The sequence below is a fragment of the Aulonocara stuartgranti genome (genome assembly GCF_965226115.1).
Source record: "Aulonocara stuartgranti genome assembly, chromosome: 2".
Lineage (NCBI taxonomy): Eukaryota > Metazoa > Chordata > Actinopteri > Cichliformes > Cichlidae > Aulonocara > Aulonocara stuartgranti.
Genome location: NC_138940.1, coordinates 3489834 through 3511203, shown reverse-complemented (window position 1 = coordinate 3511203; position 21370 = coordinate 3489834). Strand labels below are relative to the sequence as shown.

At 38.2% G+C, this 21370-nt stretch overlaps 3 protein-coding genes across 5 annotated transcripts in view; all 3 read left to right on the top strand.

Annotated features, from left to right (window-relative positions):
* The first annotated feature begins 1153 nt into the window (after nt 1-1153).
* Nucleotides 1154-3558, top strand: LOC309712893 (uncharacterized protein). 2 transcript variants are annotated; one of them, XM_082544061.1, is made up of 6 exons: nt 1154-1376; nt 1502-1822; nt 1901-2260; nt 2854-2970; nt 3232-3281; nt 3374-3558. In XM_082544061.1, the coding sequence occupies exons 1-6, from the start codon at nt 1334-1336 to the stop codon at nt 3488-3490; spliced, it is 1008 nt and encodes a 335-aa protein (XP_082400187.1). In that variant the 5' UTR covers nt 1154-1333; the 3' UTR covers nt 3491-3558. The 2 variants fall into 2 exon arrangements, with proteins under 2 accessions (XP_082400187.1, XP_082400188.1); XM_082544062.1 differs by lacking the exon at nt 2854-2970.
* Nucleotides 3559-6654: 3096 nt separating this feature from the next.
* Nucleotides 6655-21370, top strand: part of LOC309712848 (signal-regulatory protein beta-2-like) — a 71366-nt gene continuing 56650 nt past the window's right edge. Inside the window, exons 1-6 of one of the 2 annotated variants that reach the window (XM_082543996.1) lie at nt 6655-6967; nt 7114-7434; nt 7513-7872; nt 8061-8177; nt 8711-8760; nt 9826-10394. In XM_082543996.1, the coding sequence (XP_082400122.1) occupies nt 6925-6967; nt 7114-7434; nt 7513-7872; nt 8061-8177; nt 8711-8760; nt 9826-9942 (1008 nt within the window). In that variant the 5' untranslated portion in view covers nt 6655-6924 and the 3' untranslated portion in view covers nt 9943-10394. Of the gene's footprint in view, nt 6968-7113; nt 7873-8060; nt 8178-8710; nt 8761-9825; nt 10395-21370 lie in introns of those variants that run through there. The other variant, XM_082543997.1, reaches the window with a different exon arrangement.
* Nucleotides 10362-20175, top strand: LOC309715671 (uncharacterized protein; the record flags this gene model as incomplete). The annotated part of the gene is made up of 7 exons (XM_082548967.1): nt 10362-10436; nt 11292-11385; nt 18239-18568; nt 18688-19041; nt 19168-19299; nt 19401-19438; nt 19530-20175. The coding sequence occupies 7 exons, from the start codon at nt 10362-10364 to the stop codon at nt 19662-19664; spliced, it is 1158 nt and encodes a 385-aa protein (XP_082405093.1). The 3' UTR covers nt 19665-20175.

The following is a 21370-nucleotide window of genomic DNA, read 5'->3' as shown; positions in this document are numbered from 1 at the left end:
TGTACCAGAAACTCCACTGGCGGCATGTTATCTAATGTGTTAAACTAATCATTTTTTTAAAAAGTAACAAATCAAATTTTGCAAATGTAGCGGAGTAAAAGTACCGTTTCTTCTTCACAAATCTTCACAATGCATGACCGTCATATTGGCCACCAGCTGGGCCAGCTCCTCCCTTTTCTGGCTCTCTCATGGGCCTGCCGTCTGCCTCATGGATTTCAGCACCAATGTGGCGTAACTGAGACACGGCGGGACCACAGATTCGGTGTTAGAGCCATTTTATTTATTCTGGCTCCAGCTCTCGGCTGTCAGCCGCACCACATCACACCACAAAACTAACTCACAACAACCCCAATTCCCCTTATGTAGGTCGGCAGGGGCAATTGCGGACCACCACACCTAAAGGGGGGGCCTACCAAGTGTGGGTGTTATGGAGAACAGTTTAAGAGTTTGATCTTTATTGCCTCACTAAAATGTGTTTGTCCTATTGTGGCCACTCTAGCTTAGATTATGCACTTGAATTCATAGGAGTAAGAAAACAACATTCAATTCACTGCAGTCTATTGACATCTAGCGGTGAGATATTACACACTCTGCTTAAATGGCATTTCTCTTTTCTTTGTATTTAGAAATCTTAAAACAAAATTTCAATCTTTCATTTCACTGTGACTCAGATTTTAAAACAATGCATCAAATTTTTCAACAAGTCAGATAAAGAAGGCCTGTCTTGACCATTAAATATATACCCATTATCCCTGATTGGGATTTTAGGTTTTGCCAAGCTAGCGGATGCAAAGAAAGAATGCCTATTTCTAATTAGAAAGCAAATCATGTCTAAAATTTTGTAGTTCGCCATCATTCTGGATTTACCTCTGGCTCCACTACGGAGTTGACATGTGTGATTTCTATTAACATATCTCATTAATGCTGATTAAATTTGCTACATAAAAATACCCATATTAATTCATTCTGATCTTCTTTGGGTACGGGGCATTGGTTCAAGATGCTTTTGAGCTCTACAGGAGACAAAATGTAGAGTTCTGACTCTGAAATGCAAATTTGAAGAATTAGTAACATAAGACCCAATATAATATCTTTTTTATTGACATAAATTGAGTGAAAAGTAAAAATTGAACAATCAATTGCAATAGAAGATGAAAGAGAGGTAATACATTTTACAAAGCACCGGAGGAGTTAAATGTGACAGGAAGTGTACATCTGAATGTATTCTGGCTTAACCAGTCAGATACAATTTTCCATCTGACCTGAAACAATCATCTCACCTCCTTCACTCAGTGAAATACCAGTAAGGTCCACGACAAGAAGCAGTGTCAGGATGATCGTCTTCTGGGTTACATTGTTTTGTCTTCATGAAGGATGTAAGTGTTTTTTTTATTTTATCTAAAAATGTATCTGTTAACAATTTACACACCAATAGATTTGCGATTGACAGTTACCATGTAAAAAAAATGTTTTACTTTTCCATCTCTTTTCCTTAATTCAGATTCTCTGGTTCCAGTTGAAACTGTTCAGCTTGGTGAACCAGCAACCTTGACATGTGCTATTCCCAAAGAGCTCAGCATTAGAGGAGTCAACTGGTACAAGCAGAGTGTTGGGGATACTCTTAAATTAATAGTTACACTGTATAAATCTACAGCTGATTTTGGTCCTGGATTTTCGAGCTTAAGATTTGGAGTATACGATGGTAAGAATTTCACCAGCTTGACCATTTTAAAGACAGTTCAAGAGGATGAGGGACTCTATCACTGTGCAAACACAGAATGGATTGGAACTACATGGAGTGGGATGTATTTGTTAGTAAAAGGTAATAAGCCAACCTACTTTTACAAACTTTGAAAATTTGTCCAAGCATGTTTTGAAGAATGTCTTTGTAATTGCACAGGAAACACTCAGAGGACATCAAACTATGCAGTCAGTCAGTTGCTGATAGAATCAAATCCAGTCCGTCCAGGAGACACAATGACGCTCCAGTGTTCAGTCTTCTCTGACTCTGACAACAAGACATGTCCAGGAGGTCTCAATATTCTCTGGGTCAGAGAGGGATCAAATAAATCTCAACCAAACATCATCTACACTGACAGAAACAGAAGTAATGGATGTGAGAAAAGGTCTGACCATCAGAAGACATGTGTTTATCGCTTCTCTAAGAACGTCAGCTCCTCTGATGCTGGGACCTACTACTGTGCTGTGGCCACATGTGGGGAGATATTATTTGGAAGTGGAGCTAAACTAGATATTCAAGGTAGCTCTATCAATCAATCATAATTAACTATTACCAATTTTTAGTGAACGTTCACAGCAATGTCATTATTGGGTGACATTGCTGTTGAGTATTAGAAGTTATATGCCAAATATGTTGATAATGTAATGTGTAAATATTTGTTAATTTTCTTTTTAATTTTTTGACACTTAGATGTGTTTATTGTATATATTTTAAATTTTTCATGATTAGTCTATTCTTTGTATGTTTTGTTTATATTCTCTGTTAATAGTTAGTGTTTATTTGTTCCCTTTGTGTTCCCACTGTGTAGTTATAGCTAAATGTTATTTACTGTCTTGCTACGTTCACCTCTTCCTTGTTTTCCATTTCTGTGTCTCATTCCCCTGATTAGTGTTCGGTGCGTCTGTGAGTATAAATAGTGATGTCTTCTCTTGTCCTTTGTCAAACTGTCTGTTGGAGTTCTGTTTGCCTTTTGTATGTGGACTTTTAATTCTTTTCTTTTACATATTTTTCTGTCACCCAAAAATATGTCTTTTGTTTGTAATGTAATAATGTGACAGATTGTGAACAACAGGAGCAAGGCTGAAAATTATTTTTCTGTTTGTTTTTTGTAGTGTTACCCACACAGTCAGCATTTATTCAGCTGACAATATTAATAGTATTTTTGGCAATTTCTGTCATTGGAAACGTGTTCCTCATCTGCAACCGAAGAGTATGTAAAAAACTTCAAAGTAAGTGTTACGCGAAACTGAAAATATTTAAAAGATGAAACTTGTGCAAATTATATTTAAATGATGAAAAGACTGATCCGTCTTATATACAGAATTATAATGTAAAATATACTGTAAAAGGCCCTAGCAGTGCTTAAGTTCTGCAAATAACTTATTTCTTTAAATGAGATTTTTATCAATGACAAAACGTTCTCAGGGACATGCAATATTAAGTTAATTTCACTAATATATAAATATATTTATTATTTTGTTTATCCTTAGGAAAAGAAAGTGCTATAGCATATGCACAAACTGACACCTCATGCCAACCAGTAAGTGATGAAAATTGGTGTTATTCACTTCAAATATGTCAGAAAATGTTAAATGCCACTTCATAGATAACATGTTTTATGTTACCACACAGACTGTCGTTGATGAAGAACTAAACTACGCTGCACTGAATTTCTCTGAAAGAAAAACAAGAGGAAGAAGGAAGCGAGAGTGTGCTGAAGACAGTGTCTACTCTCATGTTAAATGCTGATGTTAATAACGATGTTTAGCATCTCCTGAAATTAAAATTGATCCTGACATCTTGTTTTTGTTTGGGTTTTTTTTTATTAATATTTAAAGGTTGACAGTTAATTTTCAATCTTGCTGAAAATACTTGGACTGCCAAAACCTTAAACTTAGTTGTGTTGCATTTCTGGCATTCTTGAGTTTTAATTGTATGAACTGTTTTGTAGTCATGCTTTCTGGAATAAATAAATATACATTTGCCTCAAAAGTGTCTTTTATGTTTAAAGCAAGACAATGCAGGCAAAAAAGAACCCTGAAAGAACAAAAACGATCATTTCAGTACTCAGTATACTAAGTGGACAGGTTTAGCAAATACATGGAGTCATGAACATCCACTGCAGTGATGAAATGGAACCATTGGTTTGTAGGGTAAAGCCTCCAGTTCAGTTTTTATCTGTCTTCTTTACTTGTTTTTTTGGCTTCTTTGTTTGATTTTTTTAACTGAGTGTAACAGATGATGGTTAAATCTGACTGAGAAGACACTGCATGCATGTAGCAACCACAACCTAAATAATTTACAAAATGAACATCAAACTGTCTTAAAAGTAGTGATCACGACCACAAATCAAGGGCATAGTAATTACATTCCTGGACAAAGAAGACATGTGTACCATGGAAATTCCTGATCAAATTACTGTAATTCTTCAACCATTTGAGTAGAGCAATGCTTAACTGGTTCCGGTAAGTATGTTTAGCTCATTAATTTGGATATTAATTTGTACAAGTTGTTATTATGCGCTATATTTATGTTTACAAGGTACATGGCCTCTAATGTACATATAATTAAGCACATATGGAGACTAAACTTTTAGATGGGGCTGAGTGTGGAACACCTATTAAATTAAAAAGTGAAAATGTAAGGTGTGTTTAAAGCATAAAAATTGTATCAAAAAAGTCCTGCAAATGTTCTCTAAAATGCAGAGTGTGACTATAGTGTTAGCTTTCTGCTTGCTTAAGGTTTAAGGGCAAAAATAACAATCACTTAGAGACGGATAAAATTGTAGTTCATAATTTGGACAAATGCAAGAGAAGATGAAATTGAAGTGAAAGGTTTTACAAAGCCCAGGAAGAAGAATTTCGAATCTGTCATCCCCCCCATCCATCTTCTGCTCCTTATCTTATATAACCCAATCTTCTCCCCAACCACCTCATCTTGGAAGAGACTGGTCAAGGGGAGAGGCACAGGTGTGCCCTGATGCCTCCTCCTAGTCGAACATTCCTGAAATACCTCTCCCAGGAAGCATCCTAATCAAATGCCTGAACCACCTCAACTGGCTCCTCATGGCTCTACCCTTTAGAGGAAGCTCATTTCAGGTGCTTGTATCCACAACCTTAAGCATCTATTCTGTGTTAACCAATCACATGCATTTTACTGTCTTAGGTAATACAATTATTTCACCTCTTTTAATCACTAAAATACAAGCGAGATCACCAACAACAAGCAGTCTTAAGGATTTTCTTCATCAAGGATGTAAGTGCTCTTTAAATATGTTGTCAAAAAATTGGTGTACGCAGAAAACATGTCATGTGAAGAATAATATAAAATAATTTTGCATTAGACTGTTTCCATATCATATGCATTTGATTCTATGGCCTTTCTTACCTGAAATTTGGTCCCGATTTGCAGAGGCAAATTGTGCGGCAAGAAAGAGAAGTGGACCCAAGAGCAGGCACTGGTTACTGTGAGTGAGTTTATTTACAGGTGTGGGGATACAAACAGAAGCGGGGATGGCATGAACAAAAACTAAGGAAAACCTAAACTGGGAACTAAGAAACAAGAAACCAAACCTGAAACGCGAGGAGACTGAGGGCAGAGGTAACACAGGGCACAACAAACAGCTTCGTAAAACATGTGCTATTTGTCTTATCTCCTTCACGTCACCCCTAACTGGTCAAGGCAGATGGCTGCTCCTCTTTGAGCCTAGATTTGCAGGAGGTTTCTTTCTATTAAAAGGAAGTTTTTCCTTCCCACTGTCGCAGAAGGGTTTACTCAAAGGGGGTCTTATTATAGTTGGAGTTTCTCTGTATGAAGTGCCTTTAGGCAACTGTTGTTGTGATTTGGCACTATATAAATAAAATTGAATTGAATAAGATTGTGTTTGCCTGTTATTGTGTTCCTGTTTGTGTGATGTTGTAGATTATGCAATTAACAGCATCACTCATAATATCATTATGATCTCACAGTTTACCTAATAAAGAGTTCAGCAGTAGGGGAGTAGTACGGGAAGCATCTGCAGTGATGAGATGATCCTGCAGTGACCCTGTGTTAGTAGTTTTTGGTAAATAGAGAGCTGGCCATGAAAGCAAAACTGTGGATTCTGGATTCTGTGGATTATTTATTGGCACAAATTTTGGGTAATGACTAAAACAGTTAGATCACAGATATAGAGAGCAGAAAAGAGCTCCCAGAGCATATCAGAACTCAATCCTAGAACCTTTCTCCATCATAAGGAGACAGCAGAGGTGGTTCGGAGATCCGGTATTAATCTGGGATGAATCTGGGATTCAGTAAGACACTTCCTTGTCTTACTGACCAATTACTCACCTAAAAATGAACAGCAGGTATTGACAATACACTGAGTGAAAAATTGAGATTTACTGATATATATTTACTATTTTAATATTTCTCTTTCTCTCCATGAGTTGAAATATATTTTTAAAAAAATCTTTTATTGGTCTGCATCACCTGTTCATCATCTCAGCTCATGAAATAGATGGGATGTTTTTAATAGGTCAGGAAAAAAGGCTGTCTTGACCAATAAAGAGTTGATATTATCTCATTATAATACCCATTATTAAGTTCATAGGTTTTGTCAAGCCAGCTGATGCAAAGAAAACATGCATATTCTAATTTAAAAAATCATGTAGCTTATGCTCAGCATCATTCTGGATTTACCTCTAGCTCCACCGTGGGGTTATCGAGTGAGACTTGACATATCTCATTAATGCTAATTAAATTCGCTACAAAAATTACCAATTGGTTATTATTTTTTATAGGAGCTTAAACCATCTCCTTAGGCCAAGAAACATTGGTTCACCCTGCTCTTCAGCACTTCGGGGTGTCATGACCTCTGAACTATAAAATACCCAACCTGCACATTTCCTCTGAAATGCAGAGTGTGAAATGTTTGAGGTATTTTTTTACATAAGATCCAAGAACAAGAATAAACATCAAATAAACAGCGTTCAAAAGTAGTCAAACGTAAAAACTGAATATCTGGAAAATTGCAATAGAACATGAAAGAGAGGTGGTGTTACAAAGCGCAGGAGGAGGTACTTTAAGTGTACGTTTGAATCTATTCTCTTAGCCAATCAGATACATTTTTGTCATCTGAATACATCTCACCGCCTTCACTCACTAAAATACCAGTAAGGTCCCCAACAAGAAACACTGTCAAAATGCTTGTCCTATGGATTACATTATTTTGTCTTCACAAAGGATGTAAGTGCCTTTTAAAAAAAATTGTCTAAAAATGTTCTCGGTTAAGAATTTATATGTCAAATACATTTGCACAAACTAAACTAGCTTTACAATGGAAAGTTACCACAGCAAAAAAAGTTAATTTTTTCTGTTTTCTCTTATTTCAGATTCTCTGGTTCCAGTTGAAACTGTTCAGCTTGGTGAACCAGCAACCTTGACATGTGCTATTCCCAAAGAGCTCAGCGTTAGGGGACTCAAATGGTACAAGCAGAGCATCGGGGATACTCTTAAATTAATAGTTACTCTGATTCAGTCTAAAGCTGATTTTGGTCCTGGATTTTCGAGCTCAAGATTTCGGATAAATAGTGATGCAAATTTTAGCAGCTTGACCATTTTGGAGACAGTTCAAGAGGATGAGGGTCACTATCATTGTACAAACACAGAATGGATTGGAACTACATGGGGTGGGACATATTTGTTAGTAAAAGGTAATAAGCCAACCTACTTTTACAAACATTGAAAATTTTTCTGTGCATGTTTGGAAAAATGTGATTTGTATTACACAGGAAAAGCTCAGAGGACATCAAACTTTGCAGTCAGTCAGTTACTGATAGAATCAAATCCAGTCCGTCCAGGAGACACAATGACGCTCCAGTGTTCAGTCTTCTCTGACTCTGACAACAAGACATGTCCAGGAGGTCTCAATATTCTCTGGGTCAGAGAGGGATCAGATAAATCTCTTCCAAACATCATCTACACTGACAAAAACAGAAGTAATGAATGTGAGAAAAGATCTGACCATCAGAAGACATGTGTTTATCACTTCTCTAAGAACGTCAGCTCCTCTGATGCTGGGACTTACTACTGTGCTGTGGCCACATGTGGGGAGATATTATTTGGAAGTGGAACTACACTGGTTATTCAAGGTAAGTTTATGATTTATAAATTAATTAGAAAAAATGTGAATTTCAGTTTTAAACAGCCAGTCAGAATTATTAGTAATTTTATGTGTTATTACGTGACATTACTGTCCAATTCTTTAGTTATACAACCAATAATATCAGCAATGATAATGTTTTTTTTTTCAGAATTCATTTTCTTTGATCTTTTGCAGAGTCATCCACAAAATCAGCATTTATTCACCTGGGAGTATTAATTGTTTGTTTGGGCATTTCTGTCATTGGAAATGTTTTCCTCATGTGCAACCGAACAGCAGGTAAACAATTTAAAGGTAAGAAATGAAAGAAACTACAAATATTTGAAAGGCTAAGTGTATTTCAGTTATACTCCCATATGGAAAAGAAATAGTAAAAACTTATAAAAGACTTGCATCAGATGTGGCCTACTTCATATAGTGAATCATATAAGGCTTATATGATTTACTCATGAAAGTGGCCACTTTCTCATTACTTTCATATATTGTTTTAGTAAGTATCCAAAACATTCAAGTTTCATTTATATAATTTTTCTAGGGATCTTATATCTGTTTTTACTCTTGTATGCTTTTCATACAAGTTTCACACAAGACAGATACAAACATTATAAGATCTTTTCCATATGGGCTTAAATGATGGAAATACTAAATATGTATTTATTATATATAGATAATCACATTACAAGAACTACTGTAACCACTGTACACATCATTAATAATTCTTGCAATACTGAGGCCTCCATAATGATTTTTTGTAGCCTTCATTAGTCAATAAATATTAAGTTCTGAAAATATTTCGTATTTGTCTTTATTATTTATCTTGTTCTTAGGAAAAGAAAATGCTATATCAGATGCACAAACTGGCGCCTCACGCCAACCAGTAAGTGATGAAAATGCATCATTATTTACTTAAAATATGTCAGAATATATCTATATAGCTACATAGATAACGTCTGGACTTCTTTAAGTTGCTTGAAGACGTTTCACCTCTCATCCGAGAAGCTTCTTCAGTTCTAAAGTCAAATGGTGGAGAGTCCCAGATATAAACCTAGTGGGAGTGACCCCCCACAGAGGGACAAAAGGAACCCCTGACGATCCTCTAATCGCCTGAGCCAAGGTGTGAAACTGGGTGTGGGTCCCAATCAGCCAGAGTTTCGGGTGAGCTCATTGTGAAACCTGGCCCCACCTTATCATGCGAATTCCTGAGGTCAGATGGCCCAGGATGTGAGTGGGCGTTAAGGCGTCTGGGAAGGGATCTCAAAACTGGATTATAGATGGCAGACAGTTGGTGTCGTAAACCCCCGCCTCTGTTCAAAGATGGTCGCTCACAGTGGACATAGATGCTTCTTTCAAAATGTGAACATTGGCATCCTCGAAAGAGTGTCCTTTATCCTTAAGATGCAGACGGACTGCTGAGTCTTGTCCTGTGGAGGTGGCTCTTCTGTGTTGTGCCATGCGCTTGTGAAGTGGCTGTTTGGTCTCTCCGATGTAGAGGTCTGGGCATTCCTCGCTGCACTGTACAGCATACACCACATTGTTAAGTCTGTGTTTTGGCGTTTTATCTTTCGGGTGAACCAGTTTTTGTCTGAGCGTGTTGCTGGGTCTGAAATGCACCGGGATGTCATGCTTGGAGAAAACTCTCCTGAGTTTTTCTGATACACCGGCTACATAGGGGATGACAATGTTGTTGCGTCTGTCCTTCTTATCCTCCCTCGCTGGTGTCTGGTCCCTCTGTGGGGGATTACTCCCACTAGGTTTATATCTGGGACTCTCCACCATTTGACCTTAGAACTGAAGAAGCTTCTCGGATGAGAGGTGAAACGCCTTCAAGCAACTTAAAGAAGTCCAGACGCTTTTCTTTGCAAGCTCCTTTGACTACGATGACCTGGATGACTGAGAACCTTCACAGACCTACATAGATAACATTTTTTTAATTACTACCCAGACTGTAGTTGATGAAGAACTAAACTACGCTGCGCTGAATTTCTCTGAAAGAAAAACAAGAGGAAGAAAGAAGAGAGAGTGTGCTGAAGACAGTGTCTACTCTCAAGTTAAATGCTGATGTCAATGATAATTTTAAGCATCTCCTCAAATTTAAATTGATCCTGATTTTTTCCTTGTTAAACATGCTGTATATTGGACTCTTTGGTCTTTTCTTTGTTTTTGTGTCTTTTTTAATCTTAATTAATATTTACAGTCAACAGACACCATCACTGGCAATGTCTCATAGCAACATACTTGTGTTGTATTACATCCTTGATTTTTAACTGTATTAACTGTTTGTTCTCCTTTTTGCAATAAAGAAACAATCATATGGCCAAGAACATTATTTTCAGTGAGTACACAGAAAAAAAAATAAAAAGCTACAGTACAGCTTAGAGACCTTAACATGTGAAAGAGCTCAGCAATAGATGGGTCAAATGGTGCAAGCAGATCTGATAGCTAGACAGATAGACCTTTGCATGTTCTCCCCATGTATACATGGGTACTATAGCTTCCTCCTGCAGTCCAAAAGACAAGCACTTAGTGGGATACATCAGAGATTATAAATTGCCCGTAAGTGTGGATGTGAGTGTAAAAGGATTTTGCTAATAGTGTGTGTTATTTGCCATAAGTTAATTGAGAGGCATTCCTATCAGAGTAACCAGATTTTAATTATAGTGCTTTTTTTAAATTTTTTCCAAGACTGAGTACAACATCATCATATAAAAGTCCAGAGCCTCTGTGCAGTGCTTCTAACGCTACACAAAGTTTGCTATTGTACTGTTCAAAAAGTGCTGGGTTTATCTGTCTTTATCTGCCTAAACTGGAGGTCCAAAGAATATTTCCCTCATTGAGAGCTCAGAAAGTTTTTGAGTCCTGTTGTTTTTCCTGCTGATGATGTTTCTGAAAATATGTCAGAAACATCATCTGATTATTTATCATCAAATCTGAAAACGGCGTTTTCATCTAAAAACGCTCCGTATCCACACTATTGTTTTCAATCATTTTCATCCACACACATGCTACGTTCCCGTACCGTGCATGCATGAAACCTAAGACCTGCCGTTTATTCACTTTCCGGCTCTTTGAAATGTTGTGGCAAAAAGTGCCGAGTTTTATCTGGAGCTATCTGGAGCATGTACAAACTGATAATCTTTAATGGGGCTGTCAAAATTGAGAGCAAACAAAACAACTGCTGTACAATGTTGTCCGCCATCTTAGTAGAATTGATCACATGACTGCATCATATGACTAAAATGTGCAATCGTTTTCAAAAGCCTCCGTTTTCGCTGTCCACACTGCGATACGAAAACAGCGTTTTCAAATGTATCCACTTTGGAGATCATTTTCAAAAAGCTCAGTTTTCCTTGACCAAAAACGCCAAAATGGAAAGAAAAAGATGCATTTTCAAACAAAAAAACGTATTAGTGTGGACATGGCCTCAGTGGGTCAACGGAACATCTGGCACAGGACAGCGGTGATGAAAGAAGGGGAGGAATTGTCTCCAAATTTCTGGAACCAGGTAACCACACTCAGCCTGGCTCTGATGGTCTTCTTCCAACATTTTCCCCAGGGTCTGGGGGAAAATCTGCTGTTAAATAAAAAGACAAATTACATTCCTATAAAACATTCCATTTAAACTTTTCTATCTTCATGCTATCAGGCAGGAGAGAGCTCTGTGAGTGTGTGATGGATGTCAAGCTGTCAAACTGAATGAGCTTGTTTTCTATCATCCTCATTCATATGGTAAAGTATCAAAGGACAGCATTTAATTTTAAGTTGTGATAATTACAACACTATAGGCCTGTGTAATGTGTAATGCTTGATATAATCTCTTTGTCTAAATTGAGGATAACAAAAAATAATAAGGGATTATCATTCAAACATATTAACTATGACAGCAACTAGGGCTGCTCAATTAATCGAATTTTAATCACGATTACGATCTGGGCTTTCAACGATCATTAAAAATTAGTGAGCCGATTATTAGCCCCTCCCTCGTGCTTTACTCTCGCGCTGCTCCGTGTGGCAAATCGAGCGCACCTCTCTGCATTTCGAACACGCCTCACAACAATTAAGAGGACCCGAGGGAAGCTCGGAAAGCTAAGCAGAAGTTATTTGGAGAGGAGAGTGACTGCCGTTGGTTGAAAAGAGAGGTAAAAAAAACTTCAGTGGTCTGGAAACATTGTGGGTTCGCGGAGTCAGACGTGGATCAAATAGACAGTGTGTAAACTTTGCTACGGTGTCGTAGCTGCACCACAGAGCAACACTGCAAAGTTCACTAAACATAGATGTTTACATTTTTCATTTATTTTTTATATTGCAAACATTTGCACTGTTATCAGTATTTGCACACTATGTTATTGTTAACCCTTTAAATCCCTGTAGAACCGGAACCGCGTAAGCTAGCACAATAATTTGTTTTGCATATGAAACCGGAGGAGTTGTACTTACATCTTATGCCATCAGCTTGTCCTAGGTCACGGTTTCCTTCCTTTGCAAAAATTGCATAGAAAGCACTTGCAGGAACAAAAACATAATATTCCAGAAACACGCTTTGCCGATCCGATCAGCTGTTCGTAACACTTCCGACATTGAAAAAGTTGTCAACGCGAACTATCGCATGTCCGCCATTTCCTGTCCGAAACCGTCGTTTTTTACTTGAAGGCCTTAAAAGCCTATACTGGTGTTTTTATAAGTTATGTTTGACTCTATACTTTTCTGAATAGTTTCTGGGATGCTTAGAACTCGAATTGCACTGCTGGAAATAGTTTATTTTGATGCACGTGCTGTTTTCTTTGCAAATTTGCATCATAGGATTGTTTTTTGTTTTCCCTGCAGTATATAAAAATTGCTGTATCTCCAAAATAAAACTATGAAGACACTCAAGATAAATTTCCTGTTGTTGTAAACTATTTTTTGCAACTTTTTTGTATTTAAAGTTTAGAGGGATAAGCCTCTTAAAATTCTCCAAGTAGAAATATATGTAAAAAACAAAACAAAAAAGATTTTCAATTTTTTTGTAGTTTATTGCACTTTTTTGCAATTAATGTAGTGACTATGGACTTAATACATACATATCATTAAAATATGGGCTATAACAGTTGTATTGATGTATAGCAACTTGAAATGCTCCCAAAAATGGCACTACAACATGTAAAAAAAAAAATATATAAGCTCTGGCGGACTTGGTTCTATGGTAGGTCTTAAAGGGTTAAATAAATATCGTCAAATAATCGAGATCTCAATTTCAGTGAAAATAATCGTGATTATCATTTTTGCCATAATCGAGCAGCCCTAACAGCAAGACAGGTGTGTAGAATTGCTAAAAAGCCTCGAACACAGTGTAGCACTAGCTAGATGCTAATGGCTATTCTAGCTAATGAATTAATCAGTAGAGGCTACAGAATGATGTGAGCTGTGTTGCTTTTTAAAAGCAGTCATGTGGCTGCATTTACATTAGTTTAATAGTCAGTTGCTGTAAAACCAACAGCGGACATTGTTAAAACTGTTAAAAGCTGTAAAAAGTGCAGAGGGGCATGTTCCCAGTCACCTCCAGCGGGTGAGTGGGTGGAGTTCAAAGCAGCAACTCCACCCCAGAGTCACTACTGTGCAGCTCAGGCTCCAAACATGCAAAACACAGTAGCCATGATAAACAGAGCTTCATTTTTGTACAGTGGGAGGAATCACGTTGGAGCCACATTGTCTATCTTTGATACGGTCATTGTGTTGAGTCCTACACTCGCAGCATTTTCTCCATGTTGTCTCAAAAAGCAACATTTTTAGCATATTTGCTAAGCACATCGACACATTTCCTAACCATAAGCCTAGTCTGATGTCAGCTGGATGTATGCTAGTGTATTGTACCAAAATTGCACTGATTTATTTGACTTTATTAGTGACTATGTTAGACATATATAAAAGGTACTGGTGGAGTGGGTACTAAAACACACTTGGGTAAACACGTTTTAAAAAAAAATTCTGCTCGTGTTAAGCTAAACTCAGACATAGACTGTATTTAAAAGATGGAAAACATAGCGTAAGATCTGCAATTGTTTTGTGAAGTCTTGTTGTGAATTTATGAAGTGTCTTAATTCAATTCAATTCGATTTTATTTATATAGCGCCAAATCACAACAAAAGTCGCCTCAAGGCGCTTCATAGATACAGAGAAAAACCCAACAATCATATGACCCCCTATGAGCAAGCACTTTGGCGACAGTGGGAAGGAAAAAGTCCCTTTTAACAGGAAGAAACCTCCAGCAGAACCAGGCTCAGGGAGGGGCGGCGCCATGTGCTGCGACCGGTTGGGGTGAGAGAAGGAAGACAGGATAAAAGACATGCTGTGGAAGAGAGTGTTACCACTCTTAGGTGTTACCATGTTGATGTAACCAGACATGATAAGTGAGTGGTGGAGCTGGCAGGAAAACCAAAGGATACTGGAAACCCATATGATTATAACATGTCAATTACAAAGTCACCAGACCCTAAAGCACAATTTCCTTTTTGTTATTTTAGACTGTAATAGGGATCAGCAGTGTATAGGAATTTCTTTTATTTATGTATTAATCACATTATTTTATTGTATGATACCTTGGTGCCACTGGATTTTAGCATGTCTCACACTCATACAGTAAGACAAATGGTGGGGGTGTAGTAAGGAAGTTGGGGGGAGCAGACAACTCCACAGGAAGAGTCTTTTGTGTCTTCTGGGACTCTGGGAGGTAGCAAGGGAGTGTGAACCTTAAGGTGTGAAACAGCTGTGTACTGCCTTTTGTTCCTGGAGAAGGTATTTAACTGAGAGCCATGCTAGGCTCAGGGAGACTCTGCTGACCGTCTGTCCCACGATCATGCAGGCTCTCCACCAAGCTTGGGTTTTCTGTTCTTTGTGATTTGATTAAAGAATGTTAGCTACCGCTCACCGCTTTTCTGCAGGCTTTATTTAATGGAAAACTTCCACAACAGAAGCTACATCAGATTGCATTCAGTATGTCAAAGGGTTTATTTAAGAGGACCCAAACGCTGAAGACAGAAATCATATTTAACAAAAGACGAGCTGTTTATTAAGGTGAAACACAAAGATACAAAATAGGAGAGACCAAAACCAAAGGCTGACTCTAAACTGGGAAAAACTAAACTAACAGCAAAGCGCAGGGAACATGGAAAAACTACGGACCGAGAACATGGGGGAGACAAACAGACGACCTGCGAACGAACCAAGGAAAACAGAAGACTTAAATCCATAGAAGGACAGTGAAGGAAGTGGAAACACATGGGGAACAAAACTGATACAAATGGATGTGACGCCACAGGGGAACTGAACATACTGAACATGGACCACGACACTATTAAAATAAAACAGGAAACACAGAGACGTAGAGTGACACATGAGCGTGAAACAGGAGGAAATGCAGATGGGAGAGGGAGCAAGGGATCACGAGAGAGAGAGGACAAGAGAGCACCAGAGAGAGAGACATGATGGGCTGGGGAATTATGGAATAAACATGACCGGCAGGGGAGACATGGAATGACACACAGGAAGGGGAGACGAGACATCTCAACAGTGGGTATTACAACATACATAAAAGCGCCATAAACTCAAAAGGCTGGGTCAAATGGCCCAGAACATTGACACAATTAGGCTTGAAACAGGTTAATCTAGTCATCAACTCAACATAAAAATATTGAATCACCCCCAGACTGTCAAAGGAAATATTTTGGGTCTAAGGTACTCGTTCATTAGCTTTAATTTTCTGGATTGGAAGCTACATTGATGTTTTATACAGGGAGTGCAGGATTATTAGGCAAATGAGTATTTTGTCCACATCATCCTCTTCATGCATGTTGTCTTACTCCAAGCTGTATAGGCTGGAAAGCCTACTACCAATTAAGCATATTAGGTGATGTGCATCTCTGTAATGAGAAGGGGTGTGGTCTAATGACATCAACACCCTATATCAGGTGTGCATAATTATTAGGCAACGTCCTTTCCTTTGGCAAAATGGGTCAAAAGAAGGACTTGACAGGCTCAGAAAAGTCAAAAATAGTGAGATATCTTGCAGAGGGATGCAGCAGTCTCAAAATTGCAAAGCTTCTGAAGCGTGATCATCGAACAATCAAGCGTTTCATTCAAAATAGTCAACAGGGTCGCAAGAAGCGTGTGGAAAAACCAAGGCGCAAAATAACTGCCCATGAACTGAGAAAAGTCAAGCGTGCAGCTGCCAAGATGCCACTTGCCACCAGTTTGGCCATATTTCAGAGCTGCAACATCACTGGAGTGCCCAAAAGCACAAGGTGTGCAATACTCAGAGACATGGCCAAGGTAAGAAAGGCTGAAAGACGACCACCACTGAACAAGACACATAAGCTGAAACGTCAAGACTGGGCCAAGAAATATCTCAAGACTGGTTTTTCTAAGGTTTTATGGACTGATGAAATGAGAGTGAGTCTTGATGGGCCAGATGGATGGGCCCGTGGCTGGATTGGTAAAGGGCAGGAGAGCTCCAGTCCGACTCAGACGCCAGCAAGGTGGAGGTGGAGTACTGGTTTGGGCTGGTATCATCCAAGATGAGCTTGTGGGGCCTTTTCGGGTTGAGGATGGAGTCAAGCTCAACTCCCAGTCCTACTGCCAGTTTCTGGAAGACACCTTCTTCAAGCAGTGGTACAGGAAGAAGTCTGCATCCTTCAAGAAAAACATGATTTTCATGCAGGACAATGCTCCATCACACGCGTCCAAGTACTCCACAGCGTGGCTGGCAAGAAAGGGTATAAAAGAAGAAAAACTAATGACATGGCCACCTTGTTCACCTGATCTGAACCCCATTGAGAACCTGTGGTCCATCATCAAATGTGAGATTTACAAGGAGGGAAAACAGTACACCTCTCTGAACAGTGTCTGGGAGGCTGTGGTTGCTGCTGCACGCAATGTTGATGGTGAACAGATCAAAACACTGACAGAATCCATGGATGGCAGGCTTTTGAGTGTCCTTGCAAAGAAAGGTGGCTATATTGGTCGCTGATTTGTTTTTGTTTTGTTTTTGAATGTCAGAAATGTATATTTGTGAATGTGGAGATGTTATATTGGTTTCACTGGTAAAAATAAATGATTGAAATGGGTATATATTTGTTTTTTGTTAAGTTGCCTAATAATTCTGCACAGTAATAGTCACCTGCACACACAGATATCCCCCTAAAATAGCTGAAACTAAAAACAAACTAAAAACTACTTCCAAAAACATTCAGCTTTGATATTAATGAGATTTTTGGGTTCATTGAGAACATGGTTGTTGTTCAATAATAAAATTATTCCTCAAAAATACAACTTGCCTAATAATTCTGCACTCCCTGTATACACTCTATGACCTAAGTTCAAATCTTTATGCATAGTTGTGCCCCACCCCCACCAAAAAAAAGAGAGAGCTATATCTCACACTCAGCAGACATCGGTCTCAATATTAATGTTTGTGATAGCTCAATTATTAAAACACTAATCAAGTATGGTTTGTTTGAAAGCACCTCATACCAAACTGGTGAAATGGATAAATTAGGCTGTTTTTGCAGTCACAGGCTTCGTTTCCTTTCCATCATTTAATCAACTATGAAATCCTCTTAATATCAAAGTATTATAGTGTAAAGTTTGAAGCCATCTGTAAGACAGCTGAAGTGTGAAGAAAAGTGAGACAGCCTACAGAACAATGATCTCGCGCACACCAGCAGTAAAGGTGCTGCAATGCCCCAGGCACACAAACTTGACTGAAATGCTGTGGCATCATGTGTATATATATATATATATATATATATATATATATATATATATATATATATATATATATATATATACACGATCTCACACAATTTATGTTATTGTAGTTGATAAAGATGTTGTTTGTATGATGCATAAACAGCACGACCAGTTAGCATAAAGACAATGATGGAAATTTAAAGGTGTTTTTGTGAGAGTGTTTTGGTTTACCGTAACGCCTCTTTTGTTTACTTTCTGTGTGTTAAAGAAACCCACTGTAAAAGAAAACTGTGCTCTTGGTGTTGTTTCGGTTGTTTACGCCGGAAAGATGATTGATATTATTTCCATTGTGGTAGTAGAACGGAGCACCAACATAACAAACAGCCAATCAGATTGTTCTGAAATTGTTCCCTCCCACTTGATGTGATTATATTAAGGAGCATCATCTTAGTATGCCTAAATGTAAATGAGTCACAAGTAAATCCATCAGAAAATGCTGATTGTATTTTATATGCTGCTGGGCTTCAGAGCTGGTCGTAAGTTTAGAGTCGGCTTTTTTCCATATATATTTCTCCAATTTAACATGTGGAATATAGAACTCTATATCTAACTGCTCTGTTTAATTTGACTTTCAGGATGCACTGATTATGTGTTTTTTGGAACGAAGACTATTGGTGTTGGAGAAAATGTGACCCTGACATGTGAGCGCCCGACATCTGAATATGAAGCAACCTTGTATTGGATCAGGATTGTTTCTGGAAGCTGGCCTGAATTCTTGGGAGGAACATTTACCTTTGATTATGACGGTGTTAACACCACTCCTCACATTACAGCAAAGCAAGAACCTGGAACATTTATTCTGGAAATAAGTCAAACTAGGCTAAGTGACACTGGTCTTTATTACTGCATAAAAGTGGACCAACTGGACATGGAATTTTTAAATGCAACATTTTTAAAAATTAAAGGTAAACAGAACTGATTATTTCTTACCCATGTTTACAAATCAATAGCTAACTAAAACGAGTAAAACATGACCTTACTGATTTATGTATTTATATTAACAGTTACTTAATTATTTTCTAAGGGCCAGAGACGGCTATCACTGACATCATTCAGGTTCCTCAATCTGGTCCCCTCCATCCGGGAAACCCAGTGACTCTGCAGTGTTCAGTCCTCTCTAACCCAGAGAACAGTGCATGTCCTGGAAATGACAGTGTGTTTTGGTTCAGCACTAGATCGGATAACTCTCACCCCAACTTGATTTATGCTGATGGAAACAGTGATAAATGTGAGAGGAGTCCAGAGGTTTCCTCCACACAGAAATGTGTCTACAGCTTCTCCAAGAATGTCAGCTCCTCTGATGCCGGGTCGTACTACTGCGCTGTGGCCACATGTGGACATATAATTTTTGGAAATGGAATAAAACTGGATGTTAAAGGTAAATTTGAAGAATGCTATATTAATTTAGAATAGGCTAGTTTAACATCAGCATAAAAGTTTTTTTTCCCCAGTTTATAATGTCACTAAAAGTAATAATTATTACTGGGTGCTTTTATTTTTCCAGGACTCAACATGTGGGACTTGCAAAAGGCCAATACAGTTCTATTTATATTATGTGCTGCTTTGGCTACAAGTCTGATTGTTATAGCCTTCCTGATTTATACCATCAAGAAGAAAACATCCAGTTGTTGGTGTGGTAATAAAAGTTATACTCACATTAGTATATCTATCAGCTTTGGTGCAAATTAACCATGTGGAAAGCATCTTTCATAATAAATTTCTTTGTCTTTCAAACAGATAGCATGCCAGGAAGTGGTGATCAGCAGAGTCAGCAGGTAAGGTAAATTTAATAAAGAAAAATATAAAGTCAATGGTACATTAAACTCTTGCATGTTTTTTTAATTTAAATTAATTTAACTTCCTCAGACAGTTGAGAACCCATTGATTTACTCTGCACCAAACATCACCAGGAGGAAAAGCGGCAAATTACCACAAAGGAGTGAAAAAGCAGCAGAGGGGGGGACAGTCTACACTGATGTCAGTGCTTCTGCGGTCGAGTAACTACTGTTATTAGGGTTTACTATTTTTTTTTTTATGACAAACTGTGTGAAATGCATGTCAAGCTTCATTGTGGCTTTTATTTAGACCTACACGGTTATAATATATTTATTGAAATAATAAATAACATATTATAATAAAATTATATATTTTAATGTTATCATGTTCTGTTGTTTGCCCCATATCTGTTATATGGGGCGATCGTGGCTCAAGAGTTGGCAGTTCGTGTTGTAATTGGAAGGTTGCTGGTTCGAGCCCCGGCTTGGACAGTCTCGGTCGTTGTGTCCTTGGGCAAGACACTTCACCCATTGCCTACTGGTGGTGGTCAGAGGTCCCGGTGGCGCCAGTGTCCGGCAGCCTCGCCTCTGTCAGTGCGCCCCAGGGTGGCTGTGGCTACAATGTAGCTGCCATCACCAGTGTGTGAATGTGTGGATGACTGAATGCGCTTTGGGGTCCTTAGGGACTAGTAAAGCGCTATACAAATACAGGCCATTTACCATGTTATTTTCCAATTTCTGTGGTGGTTTTTTTTTTTTTTTTTTTTTTTTTTAGAAAAGGTAGACAGTCAACCACATGTACACAGTCAAAAATTAAAGTCTAAAATTGTCTAATTGAGGAAAATTGTGTGATTACTTGACTCAACATTACGTGAGAGAAGGAAGTGGGGCAGACAAGACAGCAAGTGTTGTTGTACAGCCCATGTACACAGAGATGATGAAGTAGATTCAAATGCAAGCATGTCAGGAAAAAGTGGAGATACAAGCAAAATGAGCAGCATCTGGCTGCATTTCAGTGACACTGGAGCCTCCAAAGCTGAGTCCATAATTTATAAACTTAGAAGCTGGCTAAAGTGATACCCGTTCTAATTTTCAACCATTTTCCATTGTGGTGGACAAAAGGTTTCAAACCTCTCGGGGCCTCAAACCTCAAGGAGGTTTTCTTTAGTAGTAAATGCATAAAAATAAGGCTTTTATGAAAACAGTGAAAAAAAAATTACTTTTCATAAGGAAAGTGTCTTTGAATGGCAAATTTTTAACTTTCTTGATCTGATGCTCACCAAAAACAAGCACAAGTATCACTTTTGAACTTTTAACTGTATTTTTTTTATAAGTTTTATAGCTTTTCCTATTGAAAAGCCCCCTTATGACCATTCATACAACACAAAGTAAAACAGATGCATCCCCAGATCTGTTTTCATACATAGACATGTGTGGAAACTAGTGAAACGTCAGAATCTCAGCTAAAACTCACAAAACCATTTCAACAACCTCCAAACTGCTAAAACAACAAAAGCGCAGGCAAACAGCTTCCATAAAAACATGTAAACACAAAGCAGCAAATCCTGTTCACCCAACAGTATGTACACAAATATGCCATTGGATGCTGAAAACAGACATCTCAAAGATTCAGAAACTGAAGGTTTTGTCTCTCTCTGACCAAAATTCACTGAACCAACAGCAAAAGAAGACCAAAACTACACTTCACATTTAACAAAAGCATAGTAATGAATTCCTACTTGTCTGTCTTACTTCCACCACGACTATGTCTCATTATGCTTCGAGACCAGTTTCTCATCAAAACTCTATTTTCTGCCTTATTTGCTCGCTTATTATGCAGCTGTCAACTGTTGAGCACAGTGTTGTCAGCCACTGATTTAGTTTCCCCCCCAATGACTGCTGACACAAAAACCTAATTTATGCTGTTCAATA